The sequence below is a fragment of the Myxine glutinosa genome, chromosome 7 (genome assembly GCF_964187855.1).
Source record: "Myxine glutinosa chromosome 7, kmMyxGlut1.1, whole genome shotgun sequence".
Taxonomy (NCBI): Eukaryota; Metazoa; Chordata; class Myxini; order Myxiniformes; family Myxinidae; genus Myxine; species Myxine glutinosa.
Window position 1 is genome coordinate 102,209,056 of NC_136267.1, and position 14,528 is coordinate 102,223,583.

Consider the following 14,528-nt stretch of genomic DNA (forward strand, 5'->3'; position numbering starts at 1 on the left):
TAATAAAATAAGGGGCAATAGCAAATAAGAGCGATAATTGCTTTGCAAAACATATCCCCTTCAGGTGCCAATGAATTTTTTTTTTTTTTTAAACAAATTTAAAATAATTGATGAAATGCCCCGAAACTCAAACATATTCTTTAACTTACCATAATAAAGCTATGTACCAAGTTTCAGTTCAATATGCTGAAGGGCATGGGAAAAAAGTGCAGAAAACCATAGGTGGGACGGACAGACAGACAGACGCAGAGCAAACATAGACTCCACTCCGGGTATGGGACTAATAACAAACAGCAATGGCAATATGGAAACAAAAAGCTGATCGATCTTAGAGTGAGATATTCTTCTTCTTCTTCCACATCCTAGCAACACAGCTGCAAGTAGCATCATTTCATGGGGGGAGAGGGGTGCAGCTGTGTTGCCAATACAGTGCCTCGAATTTGGGCAGGGTGCCGGCGATTACAGGTCGCCTGCTCTTCACGAAGGACACCATGGACTCTAATGTCCACCAAATAATGCTGGCAGACAGGATACCTGGATTAACGTTTATCTGAGGGACGGCACATGCATTGTTTATAGCTTGGCTGCAATTCAAATCCAGGCTAGACAGGTCAGAAAACGAGTCTGCATACCTCTAGGCCATCCTGCTAGCCAAGTAGCGAGATTAAATCATTATAGCAAATCAATATTTCAGTGCAGTCACCTGGAATTTAATTTATTTTTCCCGAAAAACACAACCAAGTTAGAGGCAGAGGGTTTTTGAAATCCTGACGATTTATTGAGTGCTGCTATGGAAATCTTCATGTGCCTCAAATGGAGGAGGGGTGGGTGAGGAGGGGGACCTGTGGGTTATATGTTCAGAACATGGATGGTGGAAAACTCCTTCACAATTTGTACAAAATTTCTTTTCACTGTCCACTTTATTTAAAAAAAAAAAAAAAAACCCACCATCGATGTCCACAGTGCAGAGTACTGTCCTTAAAGGAATTCGTCAAGAATGTGCCACGGACGTTTGTTGGTCGTTGCAGCAGCAATGAAAACCCAGAGTGTCAGGATGCCTGGAGAAACTCCATCAAGGTCCCTCATCCAGGAATATAAATCGCGTTTTCAGTTGTCTCCTGAGAGGCTGAAGCAGCGTGTTTGGACCGAGCTTGGACGTTGCGATACGTTTAAGGCTGGTAGCTGTGCCTCCCCCGGAGAAACAGGGAGGCGAGAGTTACAAAAAGAGGAAACGGAGCATTCATAGATAGAATTGCATAGTAAAAAAAAAGAACGATAAACATTTGGCACTTCCTGTGCCAGAACGATCAATATATGGCAATGTTTTGGCATACGTTGATTGCAGCAGTGTAACATGACAGCTGTAGATACAAATCACCCAGCTTAATGGCAAATAGCACACGATGAGAAAAATAACATTTTAATAACAATAATATCAAACATCTTAAAACAGTAGCCGCGTCACCCATTAGCTTATTTCTTACACCAACTCCACATAATCTGTCGTTTTAAACGACATTAATTATTATTATTATCATTACAAAAAGCTGTTTTACCTTTCCTTAGAAATTCAAAAAAATTGAAATAAATTATGTATTTAATGAGAAAAAGTGCGAGAACGGGGTGCATCGTGTTTCAGGATGCGACATGAGTGGGGGTCGCTCCGATTAAAATGCGAAACAGCAAGGTTAGCGTTTTCAAAATAACTTTATACGCGTCCTATGTAAAAACTTTGAGAATTCAAATAATATAAATTATAGAAATTTAATAGGACAAAATTAGAGCAGTTTTATGAAAGCTTACTTGAATGGTAACAGATTATTATGTATTTGATGAGATATGACCTATAACAACACTATGGGATATAATATCGCATAGGAATTGCACAAGCTGGCAGCAAGAGCTTCCGGGGCAAATGAAAGAAATAGGGGAGGATTCAAAAACCGATGTTATTCTTTCGTTCGCTCTCTATTAGAAAATGAGAATTCATTAAGTCGGGATAAATATAGCAGTGGGAAGAGGTAAATGAATATCATACAAGATGGTTGTTACTGGGGATGGGGTAGTGGGTAAAAGGAATGACAGTGTATCATCATATGTGCCTTCATTAGAGACCAATGCTGCGCAAGCAAAAGGAAACTTAGTGCCAAAAAGGAGTATTACAAGAAGAAGAAGAAGAAGAAGAAGAAATCCAACATATATGGAAACAAATGCAAAATTATCACAACAGTGAGAATGGGAGAGGAAGGCGAAGTAATACAGATTGTGCATGGATACAGCATCTACTTCAATGACACTAATGAGGGAAGGTAGGAGGTGACGGAGTAGTTTAGGTCAAGATTTCGTGGAGAAAGGTTGATCATCACAATCATCTTGTTCCCCTGGAGAGAAAACAAGGGAGGAGGGAAATCGATCCTGAAAACATCCCTGTGATCAAAACATCATATGTTAAAAAAAAACAACCTTTTAACACCATCTTTTTCGAGTTTTGCTATTTGTCTTTCACACTTTCATTCCTCACAATAGGTACACCGTATCCCTGTGCATCGTAAGAGGCGACTAAGGGTTGGCGTCAGGAAGGGCATCCGACCATAAAAACATTGCCTCAAACAGGGAACCATGATCGTCATGGGGCCCGCAAGGCTAACCCCCGCTCCAGCGGGGAAAATGGCCTCAAAACGATCATTCATTCATTCACTTTCATTCTTCACCTTTTGACAATATGACATCATTTCTTTAAACATACAAGGGCCATACCAAAAGTCATGCGCATCAGTGGATTCCACATGCTTGTGCCGAATAGAGTGGAACACGAGTTATTAGTGACAGATATCCATCTATCCACTCCAATATAAACACAGGCTCGGTGCATGCACACCATTGGTATTCCCACAATCCACTGTGACAAAATGGCTGTCAATGACATCATTTCACAAGCATGCAGTGATTAAATTCCTCGTGCAGGAGAACGACTCAGTTGCAGATATCTGCGGCCGACTGTAGATCAGGTGTACAGAGATGCCTGCATGGGCGCTAACAGTGTCAGAAGGTGGGTGAAACACTTCAAAGATGGAAACGCGGACATCGCCAATCAGACCCGCTGTGGGCGGGTGAGAAGCACCACGACGAAATGCAACGAGCAGAAAGTTGATGCGCTCATCATCGAGGACCGAAGGGTGACAGTTAAGGAGATTGCAGCACAGCATCACACAGGACACCATGCCGTCCATACAGGACATGATGGCAACCTTGGATATCGGAACGTTTGCTCCTGTTGAGGTCCCCGTTTGCCTAGGGAAGAAAACAAATACACAGTACACACGCATGAATGTGTCATCACAGTTGCTTCAATGACATACTGACGAGGGCGATTACTTCCTGTTACGTATCGTGACTGGTGATGAAAGTTTGTTCCCGTTGGGGTTTTTTTTTGTTCAGATGAAATTTTGTTCCATTCCTGGATAGTTCCACCATTTCAACCCAGAAACCAAGCAGCAAAGCATGGCATCACTCCACATCTCCAAAAAAGAAGCCCAAAAGAGTACCCTCTGCTGCCAAAGCTATTGGAACCGTCTTCTGGGATGCCAAGGGACACATACAAAAGTTCCTGCCCAAAAGGGAAACCATCAACGTGGCTCGAGACATTCAGAATCTCAAGAAACTGAAACGTGCACTTCAGGAAAAGTGTCCGATGAAAAAAGGTGTCATCTTTCAACACAACAACGTTAGACCTCACACTGCATATGTCTGACATTGGAGATCTCAAAGAATGGCTGGGAAGTGCTTCCCCAGCCCCAATACAGTCTGGAATTGGCCCACTCATCCCTTGAAAGATCTGTTCAGGCCTTGAAAGATCACATGAGCAGCCAGCACTATGAAAAGAACAATGCAGTACAGACAGCGGTGCGTAGCTGGTTGCGAAGTGTTGGAATAAACTTCTACCGCAGGAGGATTTAAAAGCTCGTGCAGCGCTAGCAGAAATGCGTGGATCGTTCAGGAGATTTTGTCGAAAAGTAATGTGGTATGTCCAGTTACTATGGACAATATCAGTTTTCTTACATGTATCTTTGTTTTACTGTGCAATAAACATGCTCATTACTTTTGGTATGGCCCTCATACATTAATTTAGCAAGAGTCAAGCAATCAGAAACTCCCACTTCCTTCCCCCTTGAACACAATCTTCTGTACCTGCACTGATGTTGCTATCGGGGAAGACAGAATTTGTGGGAGAGTAGGGAGATGAGTGAGGGAGAGGAGGGGGTGGGTGCTGAGGAGGTGGTGGTGGTGGCGCATGGGAAGGGGGAGGTGGTGGAATGGTGGCATCCAGTCTTTCTCGAATGATATGGAAATCACTCTGTGGAATGGCAGGGGGTTGGGAAGGCAATAAAAAGCGAAAATTCATTGCACAGCAAAAGTGACACAATGGAAAAAGCAAAATAAATAAATAATTAATTAAGAGTGGGAGAAATCAACCGAAAAAGTTACCTTTAGTTTACACAAAATACTGAGGATCTCGTGAAAATCCTGCGTTATTTTCTGCATGGGCATGAACACTTCACTGGATTGATCAGATCCCAAAATAGTTGCCGAGTAGTCCACAGACCTCAGAAAACTTTTCACTGAATGGTTGAATGGGGAAGAAAGTGGAGGCATCGACTGAGGTTGGCATGAACTCGAGTTTGGTGCGAGAACCTCCCAGTTTTTACCCGACTCCATAATATCTGTAAAACCAGACATTCCATCCGCTTGACCACCTGGGGGAGTGGCAAGGGTGTGGAGACAGCTCTATGATAAGAGTACTTGCAACTGGAGTAAAATAACGAGGATATAGTATGGGGACAACAACATTATTTCCTATTTAAAGTAGGGTAAACAAACGGAATCGTCCATTTTCTCAAAACCTATCGTATTTTCGTGTGCAATGCATGGCTAATTGTTTACATCACTGCTGGGAATGGTGCTGTGCCGCTGGTGCAGTGCCCCATATGTAGGTTAAAGGAGGAATTTGAAAATCTTCATGGAGCCGGCGATAATTCGCCCTCCTCTTTGCAAAACGCACCGTGGGATCTTTAATGTCCACCAACGGCCAATGCTGGCAGATGGGTCCTCCCGCTTTTAGCTGGGTCGAGATTTGATGGACGTCGGTGCACATTGCATTTCCCTGGGTGCAAAACGCCATGCAGGGTGACCGTTTATAGCTGGGTTGAGATTTGAATCCACACCAGATAGTTCAAAGGTGAGTGCACAGACCTCTAGGCCAGGGTTCGTCAACCTTCATGTACTTGCAAACCCCTGGACACACACAGTAACCAAAACTAGGGATTCCCTCTCAAAAGGAATTGGGTATTATGTCTGACTCGGGTAAGTTTAACCGAGATTTCTTACCAGAAACATTGGCAAATAATTATACTTTCAAACAGGATGAAAGACAAACAATTATATCAGCATTACATTTTCGTTTCAATCATCCCTACACCTGGTATTTTATACCCTCATTAACCCTTCCCAAGCCCCCCCCCCCCCTTCCTTTTCTGGATATTGTATGTTCTCCCCTCTCTCAATTTATTTCTTCCATTGCTCTTTAATCCCTGATTTTCCCAGCCTGTTCTTTCAGCCCCTTAATGCTTCAGCTTCAGCTGGTCTTGAGCTTGTTTTCCCACGCTGTGTCTTTCTTCCCTCTTCTTCTTCCTCCCTTACTCTCTCATTCTCACAGTGTGCTTTCCCTCCTTCCACTCCGTTCTGTTCGGTGTTATAGTTCTATTCCACGAACCTCAACTTCGTATGGAAAAAACCTGCAACCCCCATCTGTCTGTCACTGATTTATCTTCAAAGACGCAAAGAGGGTTAATTTTTTAAATAACTTTAAACTTTTTACCAAACAAAACATTGTGATTGTTATCCAACAAAGAGAGAACTTATAGAACTTTGAGAAATAGAGAACAAAGAACAAAGTTGAAGTTAGAGAACAACTTAGAGAAAAGAAAGAAGGAACAAAAAAGATTATGTAATGTCTTCAGCGCTAGAGGGAAGAGGCATTCTTCCATCATCACTAGCACTGACATTCTCAGCCTGCTATTCCAGTTCATTCCATGACTAAGACCTTACCCATTTCATTTTGAGGGGCATTTGGCGTACTTGCCAAGTGTGGTTGACAAAAGTGAGCAGCAATGAAATCAAATAGACATCAGCCAATGGAGAACTCCTCTTCTTCAGCTGTCGTATGCAGCATGTGGCTGCGGGTAGCATACTTTGCTGGGAAATCAAATGTGCCACTGTTGTGGTCTTCTTGTAGTTTAAAGTAGGAATTTGAAATCTGACCAAGGTTTTTTTCCAATGGAACTCACCCTTCACAAGACCAAAGGCCACTCTCTGTGGACGACACGAGGGAAATTTAAGAGAGAGAACAGAAGTAATTTGCGGCCATTCCTCTTGAATCGCAGAAGGTCGAGATGGATTGAATGGACATCACAAAAACGACTCACACAATGCGTGTCAGCACCTCCTTGTCAGCGCAATTCCTCTCTGACCCAGTTTTTTTGACACTCTCGGTTGCAGAAAGTGGTTTGTTTATATCATCAACATTTATGTTTGTTGTAGCGATGAACTGAGAGTAATGGCTGGCTGCTGAAAGGAAATGTGTGCCTTTGCCTTGAACTATGTCTATGGCTCAAAGGATATGTTACAGTGCAAGATTGTGACAAAATGTCTTCTATTTCACTTCTATTTCAGAATCATTGGAATCTCCCGTGATGAAGCTAACTCCGAGGGCCTTTCACTCACTCGCCGCAGGCAGGTAGGTGGTCTTTCTGTCTTCTACCGACTCCTCTCCGGCCTTGATCCCCCAGCTCTATCTGTGCTCTGTCCCCCAAATATTCCTACAGGTCGCACAAGATCTGCCAGCAACCCCTGATGGTAAAATTGCCAAAATCAAGACTCTCTGCTCACCTTCACTCTTTCATTCCTCTTTACTCCCGCCTCTGGAACAAACTCCCTCACTCTCTTCAATCCCACTCCTCCCTCCAGGTCTTTAAAACAGCTATTCACCACCATCTCTTATCTTCCCCCATCCAAAACCTTGATCTCTTCTACCCCCGTTAATTCACCCCAAATCCTCTTTGCAAAACGCACCGTGGGATCTGTGGCAGTGTCCATGTGTTTTATACCTTTCTCACCCCCCCCCCCCCTCCGCCTTCCCATGCCTCCTCCTCCCATGCCTCCTCCCCCCAAGCCCTCCCCCTCCCACAGATCTTCCGCTGTCCCTGTCCTCTCCTGTTGTACTTGTGTGCTTCCCGCTCTCCCCCCATCTTGTCTCCCACTCCCTTTATTGTATGTTTTGTGTGTCCGTTTTTTTTTTTTTTGTCATTGATGTTAGCTCTTTCACGAGCCTCGACCTTGTATACAAAGCACTTAAATAATTCTCGGATCCAGCCACAGATCTGGATCTTCATCAAAATCTAATCATTTCGCCCGTGTCTCATACCCAATCTCTACACAAAATTCTGTCCAAATCCATACACAACGTTTTGACATATCCTGTTCACAAACAAACAATCAGACAAACAAACAGACAAGGGTGTAAACATAACATCCATTCACCTTCAGTTGCAGAGGTAAAAATACATCATTGTATTCCAACCAGCAAGGTAACACATGCTTTATTTCTATCAGCAAGTAACTTTTATCCTAAAATGCCTAAGGTGCACATGGGGGAGATTGTACACATTTCACACACAGGACAAGAACATTTAGAGACAGCAATACCTTTGATGAATTACAATGGCATTGAAAGACAACAGAAATCAACAGGGTATGGCATCATTTGAACCTTAAATCCCGGCATCATGAGCTACCTGCTCAAATAACTCATCCCAAGGATCCAGCATAAAATCTGGTACTGGCAAACGAGCAAACACTTAAATGAGGGCAATAATGAGTTTACAATCAAAATTAGCCTGGTATTCCCCTTTAAACTTTATCCAGATGGATCATGAAATCCTCAATCGTTTCAAGTGCATTTCGGTGGAAATGGCCAAAGTATATTTGTGCCGGTAAATTACAGAACATTGTATGCTGTGGAATTATAAAACATTGCAAGAACAAAATCCAACAAGAACAAAGTTTTTACTCACCATGTGCCGCTACTTCCCAAGAACCTTGTGCCAGCAGTTGAGGATCACTGCATTTTTGCTCGAGGATTCTTGGATCAACATCTATTCCCTCTAAAGCATGTAAATATTTGGCTTTTTGCTCTTGATCTCCAAGTTTTTCATCTTCCAACAAGTCCATTTTATTATCTGCCCTTGGTTGTTGCTCTTCCTCTTGAAATGTTTCTCTCCCCTTCTTGAATGCTCCTTCATTCGTTGTCTGAAAATGAGCCAATCCCTTGTTATCCCGCATCCGAATGACCTCAGCCTGCCATATCCTGACTTCTGTCTTATTCTCGTCCTCATAAACATCTAGGGCTGCCCTATTCACATCCTCTCGAGTCCAGATGATATCCTCACGCTGAGCTCCTAACCCATCATCATCATCATGTTCATCATCATCATCATGTTCATCATCATCAGAAACCTCCAGAAAATTGGTGCCATTGGAACATTCGATGGCCCATGCCCCAGCCAAACGCACCTCAACATCTTTGGCACTCTGGCACCTGCAATCATCCAGATCCTTAGCACCATCCACATCCTTGGTTTCCCGGATCTCAATCCCCTTCACTACCTCAGCTTCCAGAGGCCAAGAACCCTCATCATTCCATGCTTCCCGGGCACGTATGCATTCCCTAATTTCCGATGGCACAGAAAACTCATCCTCAGGCTCCATGGACAGGACACCCCCCACTTCCTTGGGCTCTGGGGCCCAGGCACCTTCCACATCTACAGCTCTCAACATCAGGGCACCATGTGCATCCTTATCCTCAGCTCTCGGTGTCACTTCACCCTCCTCATTGTTATCCTCTGCTCGTGGTGTCACAGAACATTCCTCATCGTCATCCTCGATTCCTATCAAAGCAGTGCCACCCTCACCCTCAGTACCCAGCACGCCGGTACCGTCCGCATCCTTAGTCTCCCGCGTACCGATGTAGTCCGCATCTTCAGCTGCCAACGTACCGGCGCTGTCCACATCTTTGGCCGCCCATGGACTGGGGTCATCCACATCCTTGGTTTCCACTGTATTGGCACCAGCCTCATCCGCATCCGCATCTCCGAGCACTGTTACATGCACGTCATCCTCATTCTCTACTGGCAAAGTCATGGTGTCTTCGTCATCCTTGGTTATCTCCATCGTGGAACCACTGTCAACCTTGGATCCCAGCATTGTGGAACCATCCTCATCTTTGGGCATCGTGGCACCATCCTCATCCCCTGAATTGGGTGGCATGGTATTGCCTCCTTCTTCATCCTCGGCTATTGCTGTCGTGGCACCACCCAGATCCTCTGCCTCCTGGGTCCTGGTGCCATCTGCATCCACGCCGTCCGCACCCTCAACTTTCCGCTTTGCGATGCCGTCCTCATCCTTTACATTCAGTGTCCTGATACTGTCTGCATCTTCGCCCTCCCATGTCGCGACGCTGTCCACATCCTCAATCTCCCGTGTTGCGATACCGTCCACATCCTTGACCTCCTGTGTTGCGACGCAGTCCACCTCTTCAACCTCCAGTGTTGCGACGCAGTCCACCTCTTCAACCTCCAGTGTCGCAACGCCATCCGCATCCTCAACCTCCCGTGTTGCGATGCAGTCCACATCCTCGACCTCCCATATCGCGACGCCGTTCACATCCTCAAACTCTTGTGTTGCGATGCCGTCCACATCCTCGATCTCCGGTGTCGTGATGCCATCCGCATCCTCAACCTCCCGTGTTGCGATGCCGTCCGCATCCTCAACCTCCATTGTCGCGACGCTGTTCACATCCTGGACCTCCCATGTCGCGACGCCGTCCGCATCCTCGACCTCCCATGTCGCGACGCCGTCCGCATCCTCGACCTCCCATGTCGCGACGCCGTCCGCATCCTCGACCTCCCGTGTCGCGACGTCATCCGCATCCTCGACCTCCCGTGTCACGATTCCGTCCACATCATCGACCTCCCGTGTCGTGATGCTGTCCGCATCCTCCACCTCCTGTGTCACGATGCCATCCGCATCCTCAACCTCCCGTGTCACGACGCTGTCCGCATCCTCCACCGCCCGTGTCGTGATGCTGTCCGCATCCTCCACCTCCCGTGTCGCGATGCCATCCGCATCCTTGCCCTCCCGTGTCATGACGCCGTCCGCATCATCGACCTCCCGTGTCGTGACGATGTCCGCATCCTCCACCTCCCGTGTCCTGACGCTGTCTGCATCCTCCACCTCCCGTGTCGCGATGCAGTCCACATCCTCGACCTCACGTGTCATGATGCAGTCTGCATCCTCAACCGCCCGTGTTGCGATGCTGATACCTTCCCCGACTCTCCGCATCGTGACACCTTCCACATCCTTGACCAACTGCGTCGCAATGTCATCCACATGCTCGACCTCCTGTGTCATAATGCCATCCGCATCCTTGATCTTACGCATCTCGACGCCGTCTTCATCCTTGACCTCCTGTGTTGGGAAGCCGTCCACCTCCTCGAGCTCTCTCATGGTGACTCCGTCTGCATCCTCGACCTCCAGTGTTGTGATGCCATCTGAATCCTCAACCTCCCGCGTCGCAACGACGTCCACATTCTCAACCTCCCGCTTCATGACGCCATCCGCATTCTTGGCCTCCCGCGTCATAACACCGTCTACATCCTCAACCTCACACATCGTGGTGCCATACCGTGTCACAATGCCGTCCGTATCCTTGACCAACCACTTCCCGATGCAGTCTGCATTGTTGCACTCCCATGTTCCAGCACCACCACCCACATCATTAGCCTCCCATGTGGTTGCTTTCTTGGCATGCTCTGCCTCCCGCATCCTGGCACAATCCGTATCCTCTGCCTCAGCTTCACACTTCCAAGCATCTTCTTCATCCTCAGACTTATGCAAACTGACTCCATCATCCTCCTGTGCTGGGCCCGCCTCATCAGCTTCCAACGCTGACGAAAATTTCTGATTATTTTGCATATGTTTACGATTTACAGGCTTCTGCAACACTGGTTCAGCAATTTTTCGGGTGTCAACGTCTTTGTCCATCTCTTGTGTGTCATTGTCCCATGCCATGTCGAGTGTCTCAATCTTTTTTAAAGTTTTTTCCATTAATGTTTCTGGCAATGCTTTTCCAATTGGTTTATCCTTTAAAAAAGTACATTCTTCATCATTATTCTTTGAAGGATAGTTATCAGAAAAATATTCCTCAGACTTACTTTCTTGTCTTTTTCCTGCTCGATCCTTTTTCCCAATATTATGCTGACAATCAATTTCGACCAAGTTAGTGGTCTTTCTCTCTTTCTTAGTCTTTCGTTCTCGCTTGCCCTTTCGTTCTTTCTTGGTCCTTCGTTCTCGCTTTTTAATTCCACATTCCAATTCAATGTTTTCATCTATCTTTCCAACAGCTCTATCCCCTTTTTTCACTCTTTTTGCACTTCCATCAAACACCACAGGAGATGCTTCATCAGAGAACCCCTTTATCTGCATTTCTTTTGTGGTCATCCCAACATTCTGTCCAGATTCAGGTGCATTCACCTGTGCCAGGCCCCCTGGCAATCCCGCTTGGCTGCCGGCCGATGCATCTACCCAAGCTGGGCCTTCTGCCTGAACTGGATCACCCGCCAGCGCCTTCGCCCGAACTGGACAATCCATCTGCCCCTCCGCCCGAACCGGTCCCCCAGTAGACATCTCCGCCAGAACTGGAAGCCCGGTTGACCCCTCCAACCGAACCAGAAGCTCGTCCGGCCCCTCCGCTAGAACCGGAAGCCTGGCCGACACCTCTACCTGAGCCGGAAGCTCGGCCGATGCCTCCACCCGAGCTGTAAGCTCTGCCACAGCCCGAAGTTCGGCCTGCTCCGCCGCCCGAGCTGGAAGCTCGGCCTGCTCCTCCGCCCGAGGTGGAAGATCGGCCTGCACGTCTGCCCAAGATGGCAGATTGGTATGCGTGTCCACCCGGGCCGAAAGATCTGTCTGCGCGTCCGACCGGGCCGGAAGATCGGCCTTCGCATCCGCCTGGGCAGGATGGTGGGCCTGCGCATCTGCCCGGGCCGGAAGATTGGCCTGCGCATTTGCCAGGGCCGGAACATCGGCCTGTACGTCCGACCGTGCCGGAAGATCGGCCTGCGCGTTCGCCCCTGCCAGAAGATCGGCCTGCGTGTCCACCTGAGCCGGAAGATCGGCCTGCGCATCCACCCGAGCAGGAAGATCAGCCGGCACCTCCACCTGAGCCGCACCTGCGTCCGGCTTTTTCACCTGAGCCCAAAGCTCGTCCGGCTCCTCCACCCGAGCTGAAAGTTCATCCAGAGCCTGCACCCGAGCTGGAAGCTCAGCCGGCTCATTCGCCCGAGCTGAAAGCTTATCCGGCTCTTCTGCCCGAGCCAAAAGTTTGTCCGGCTCCTCTCTCTGAGCTGAAAATTCGTCCGGCACCTGCATCCAAGCTGGAAGTTCGGCTGGCACCTCCTCCCGAGCCAGAGGCTCGGCTGGTGCATCTGCCCGAATCAGAAACTCGGCTTGCGTGTCCACCCGAACCAGAACCTCAACCGGCTCATCCCCCTGAACCGGAATCTCGGCCGGCACCTCCACATGAACTGGAACCTCAGCCAGCTCCTCCACTCGAACCATAAGTTCATCCGGAGCCTGCACCCGAGCTGGAAGCTCAGCCGGCTCCTTCGCCCGAGCTGAAAGCTTATCCGGCTCTTCTGCCCGAGCCAAAGGTTTGTCCGGCTCCTCTCTCTGAGCTGAAAATTCGTCCGGCACCTGCATCCAAGCTGGAAGTTCGGCTGGCACCTCCTCCCGTGCCAGAAGCTCGGCTGGTGCATCTGCCCGAATCAGAAACTCGGCTTGCGTGTCCACCCGAACCGGAACCTCGGCCGGCTCCTCCGCCCGATCCGGAAGCTCGGCCAGTGCATCTGCCTCATCTGTTAACGCTGCCACAGCCTCAGCATTAATTGTGTCCTTTATCCCTACTTCTGTCTGAACTGTCTCCCATGCAGTTGCCTTCGTATTAACTGTTGCCTCTGCCAGTTCCTCCTTCTGTCTCAGTTCCTCTGCCATTCTTTCTACTTTGGCACTCACTGCCTGTCCTTCAAAATGCCTGGTATCCTCTGCACCTCTCTCTGTATCCCTAGCATCCTCTGTACCTTCTTCCACTTCCATTGTGTCAACTGTGCCTCCTTCAATGTACCTGCAATCTCTCACAGCCTCAGCCTCTCCCTGTATGTCAATAACGTCCAATTCCAAATGCCTGGTGCTCATAACATATGCCTCCAAGTCCACGGCATCCAGTGCACCTCCTTCCATATTGCTGACATCCATCTGGTCACTCTCCATAACCCTGGTATCTGCTGTTCTTCCATGCATGTCCTTGGCACCCTTAATATCTGATTCCATACCTCTGGTATGTTCCCCATCTTCTTGCATACACGTAACGTTCCTTTGCACTTCTTCTATCACATTCCTCACAATATCTCCATTCCCTCCCTCCACCTCTCTTACAATTACGAACAGTTTCTCATTTTTCTCAAAATAATCCTTGGTCTTTCTTGTCATGCTTAACTCGCACGCGGGACCGTCGCCCACCTCGCCCTCAGGACCGTCGCCCTCCTTGCCCTCAGGACCGTCGCCCACTTTGCCTTCAGGACCGTCGCCTGCCTCGCCCTCAGGACCGTCGCCTGCCTCGCCCGCAGGACCGTCGCCCGCCTCGCCCTCAGGACCGTCGCCCGCCTCGCCCTCAGGACTGTCGCCCACCTCACCCTCAGGTCCACCGTCCGCCTCGCCATCAGGTCTGCCGTCCTCTGCCTCCATCAAGCTGCCCACCTCACCCTCCAACTGGTCGTTTTCTGACTCTATTGTGCTCTTGCACCCCATTGCCCCTTCTTTCATATGATTTTCTTCTTTTTCAGTTTCTTTCCCAGTTTTTACAATCTCTTTCTGCCTGTCCCTGTCCACATCACACAGTTCACTGCTCTTGCTCTTTCTTTGATTGTCATTAATGCCCTGTATCTTGCTTTCTGGCTCACACACCCTCACACCCTGTTTTCCAGGATCTGCATTTGTGGCTACTTTCACAGCTAATGCTGGCAAGATAGATTGCCAGTTTAATGCCATGTCATTCACTGTGGAAGAGAAGTTGGGAGGGAAGGGGAATACAGTTGATGAAGATTGATCAAAACTTCCCAAACATTAAAAAAACAATCAAATAAAATGAAAACAAAAATCGATCAGGCCAAACACAATTGCTTTTTATTCTTATGTGTACACCAATAAGTACCACGCTGTCATTAACCAATTACTGAAACAAGTACAGATACATTCAAAGTACACCGCCCCCATGCAAAATAATTAAATATCCTCCAGCGCGGATTTGCCGGGGCACCTCAGGCGCCCGGCAATACCGCTGTGCAGCTCATAGAGACTGT

The 14,528-nt window shown here is 47.9% G+C and overlaps 1 protein-coding gene across 1 annotated transcript in view; it reads right to left on the reverse strand.

The window, feature by feature from the left end:
• Nucleotides 1–755: 755 nt before the first annotated feature.
• LOC137431618 (uncharacterized) overlaps nt 756–14,528 on the reverse strand; it is a 96,199-nt gene continuing 82,426 nt past the window's right edge. Inside the window, exons 33-36 of the mRNA XM_068123141.2 lie at nt 8,130–14,225; nt 4,486–4,754; nt 4,189–4,354; nt 756–2,381 (exon numbers count right to left, since the gene is read on the reverse strand). Of these exons, the coding sequence (XP_067979242.2) occupies nt 2,335–2,381; nt 4,189–4,354; nt 4,486–4,754; nt 8,130–14,225 (6,578 nt within the window). The 3' untranslated portion in view covers nt 756–2,334. The remainder of the gene's footprint in view (nt 2,382–4,188; nt 4,355–4,485; nt 4,755–8,129; nt 14,226–14,528) is intronic.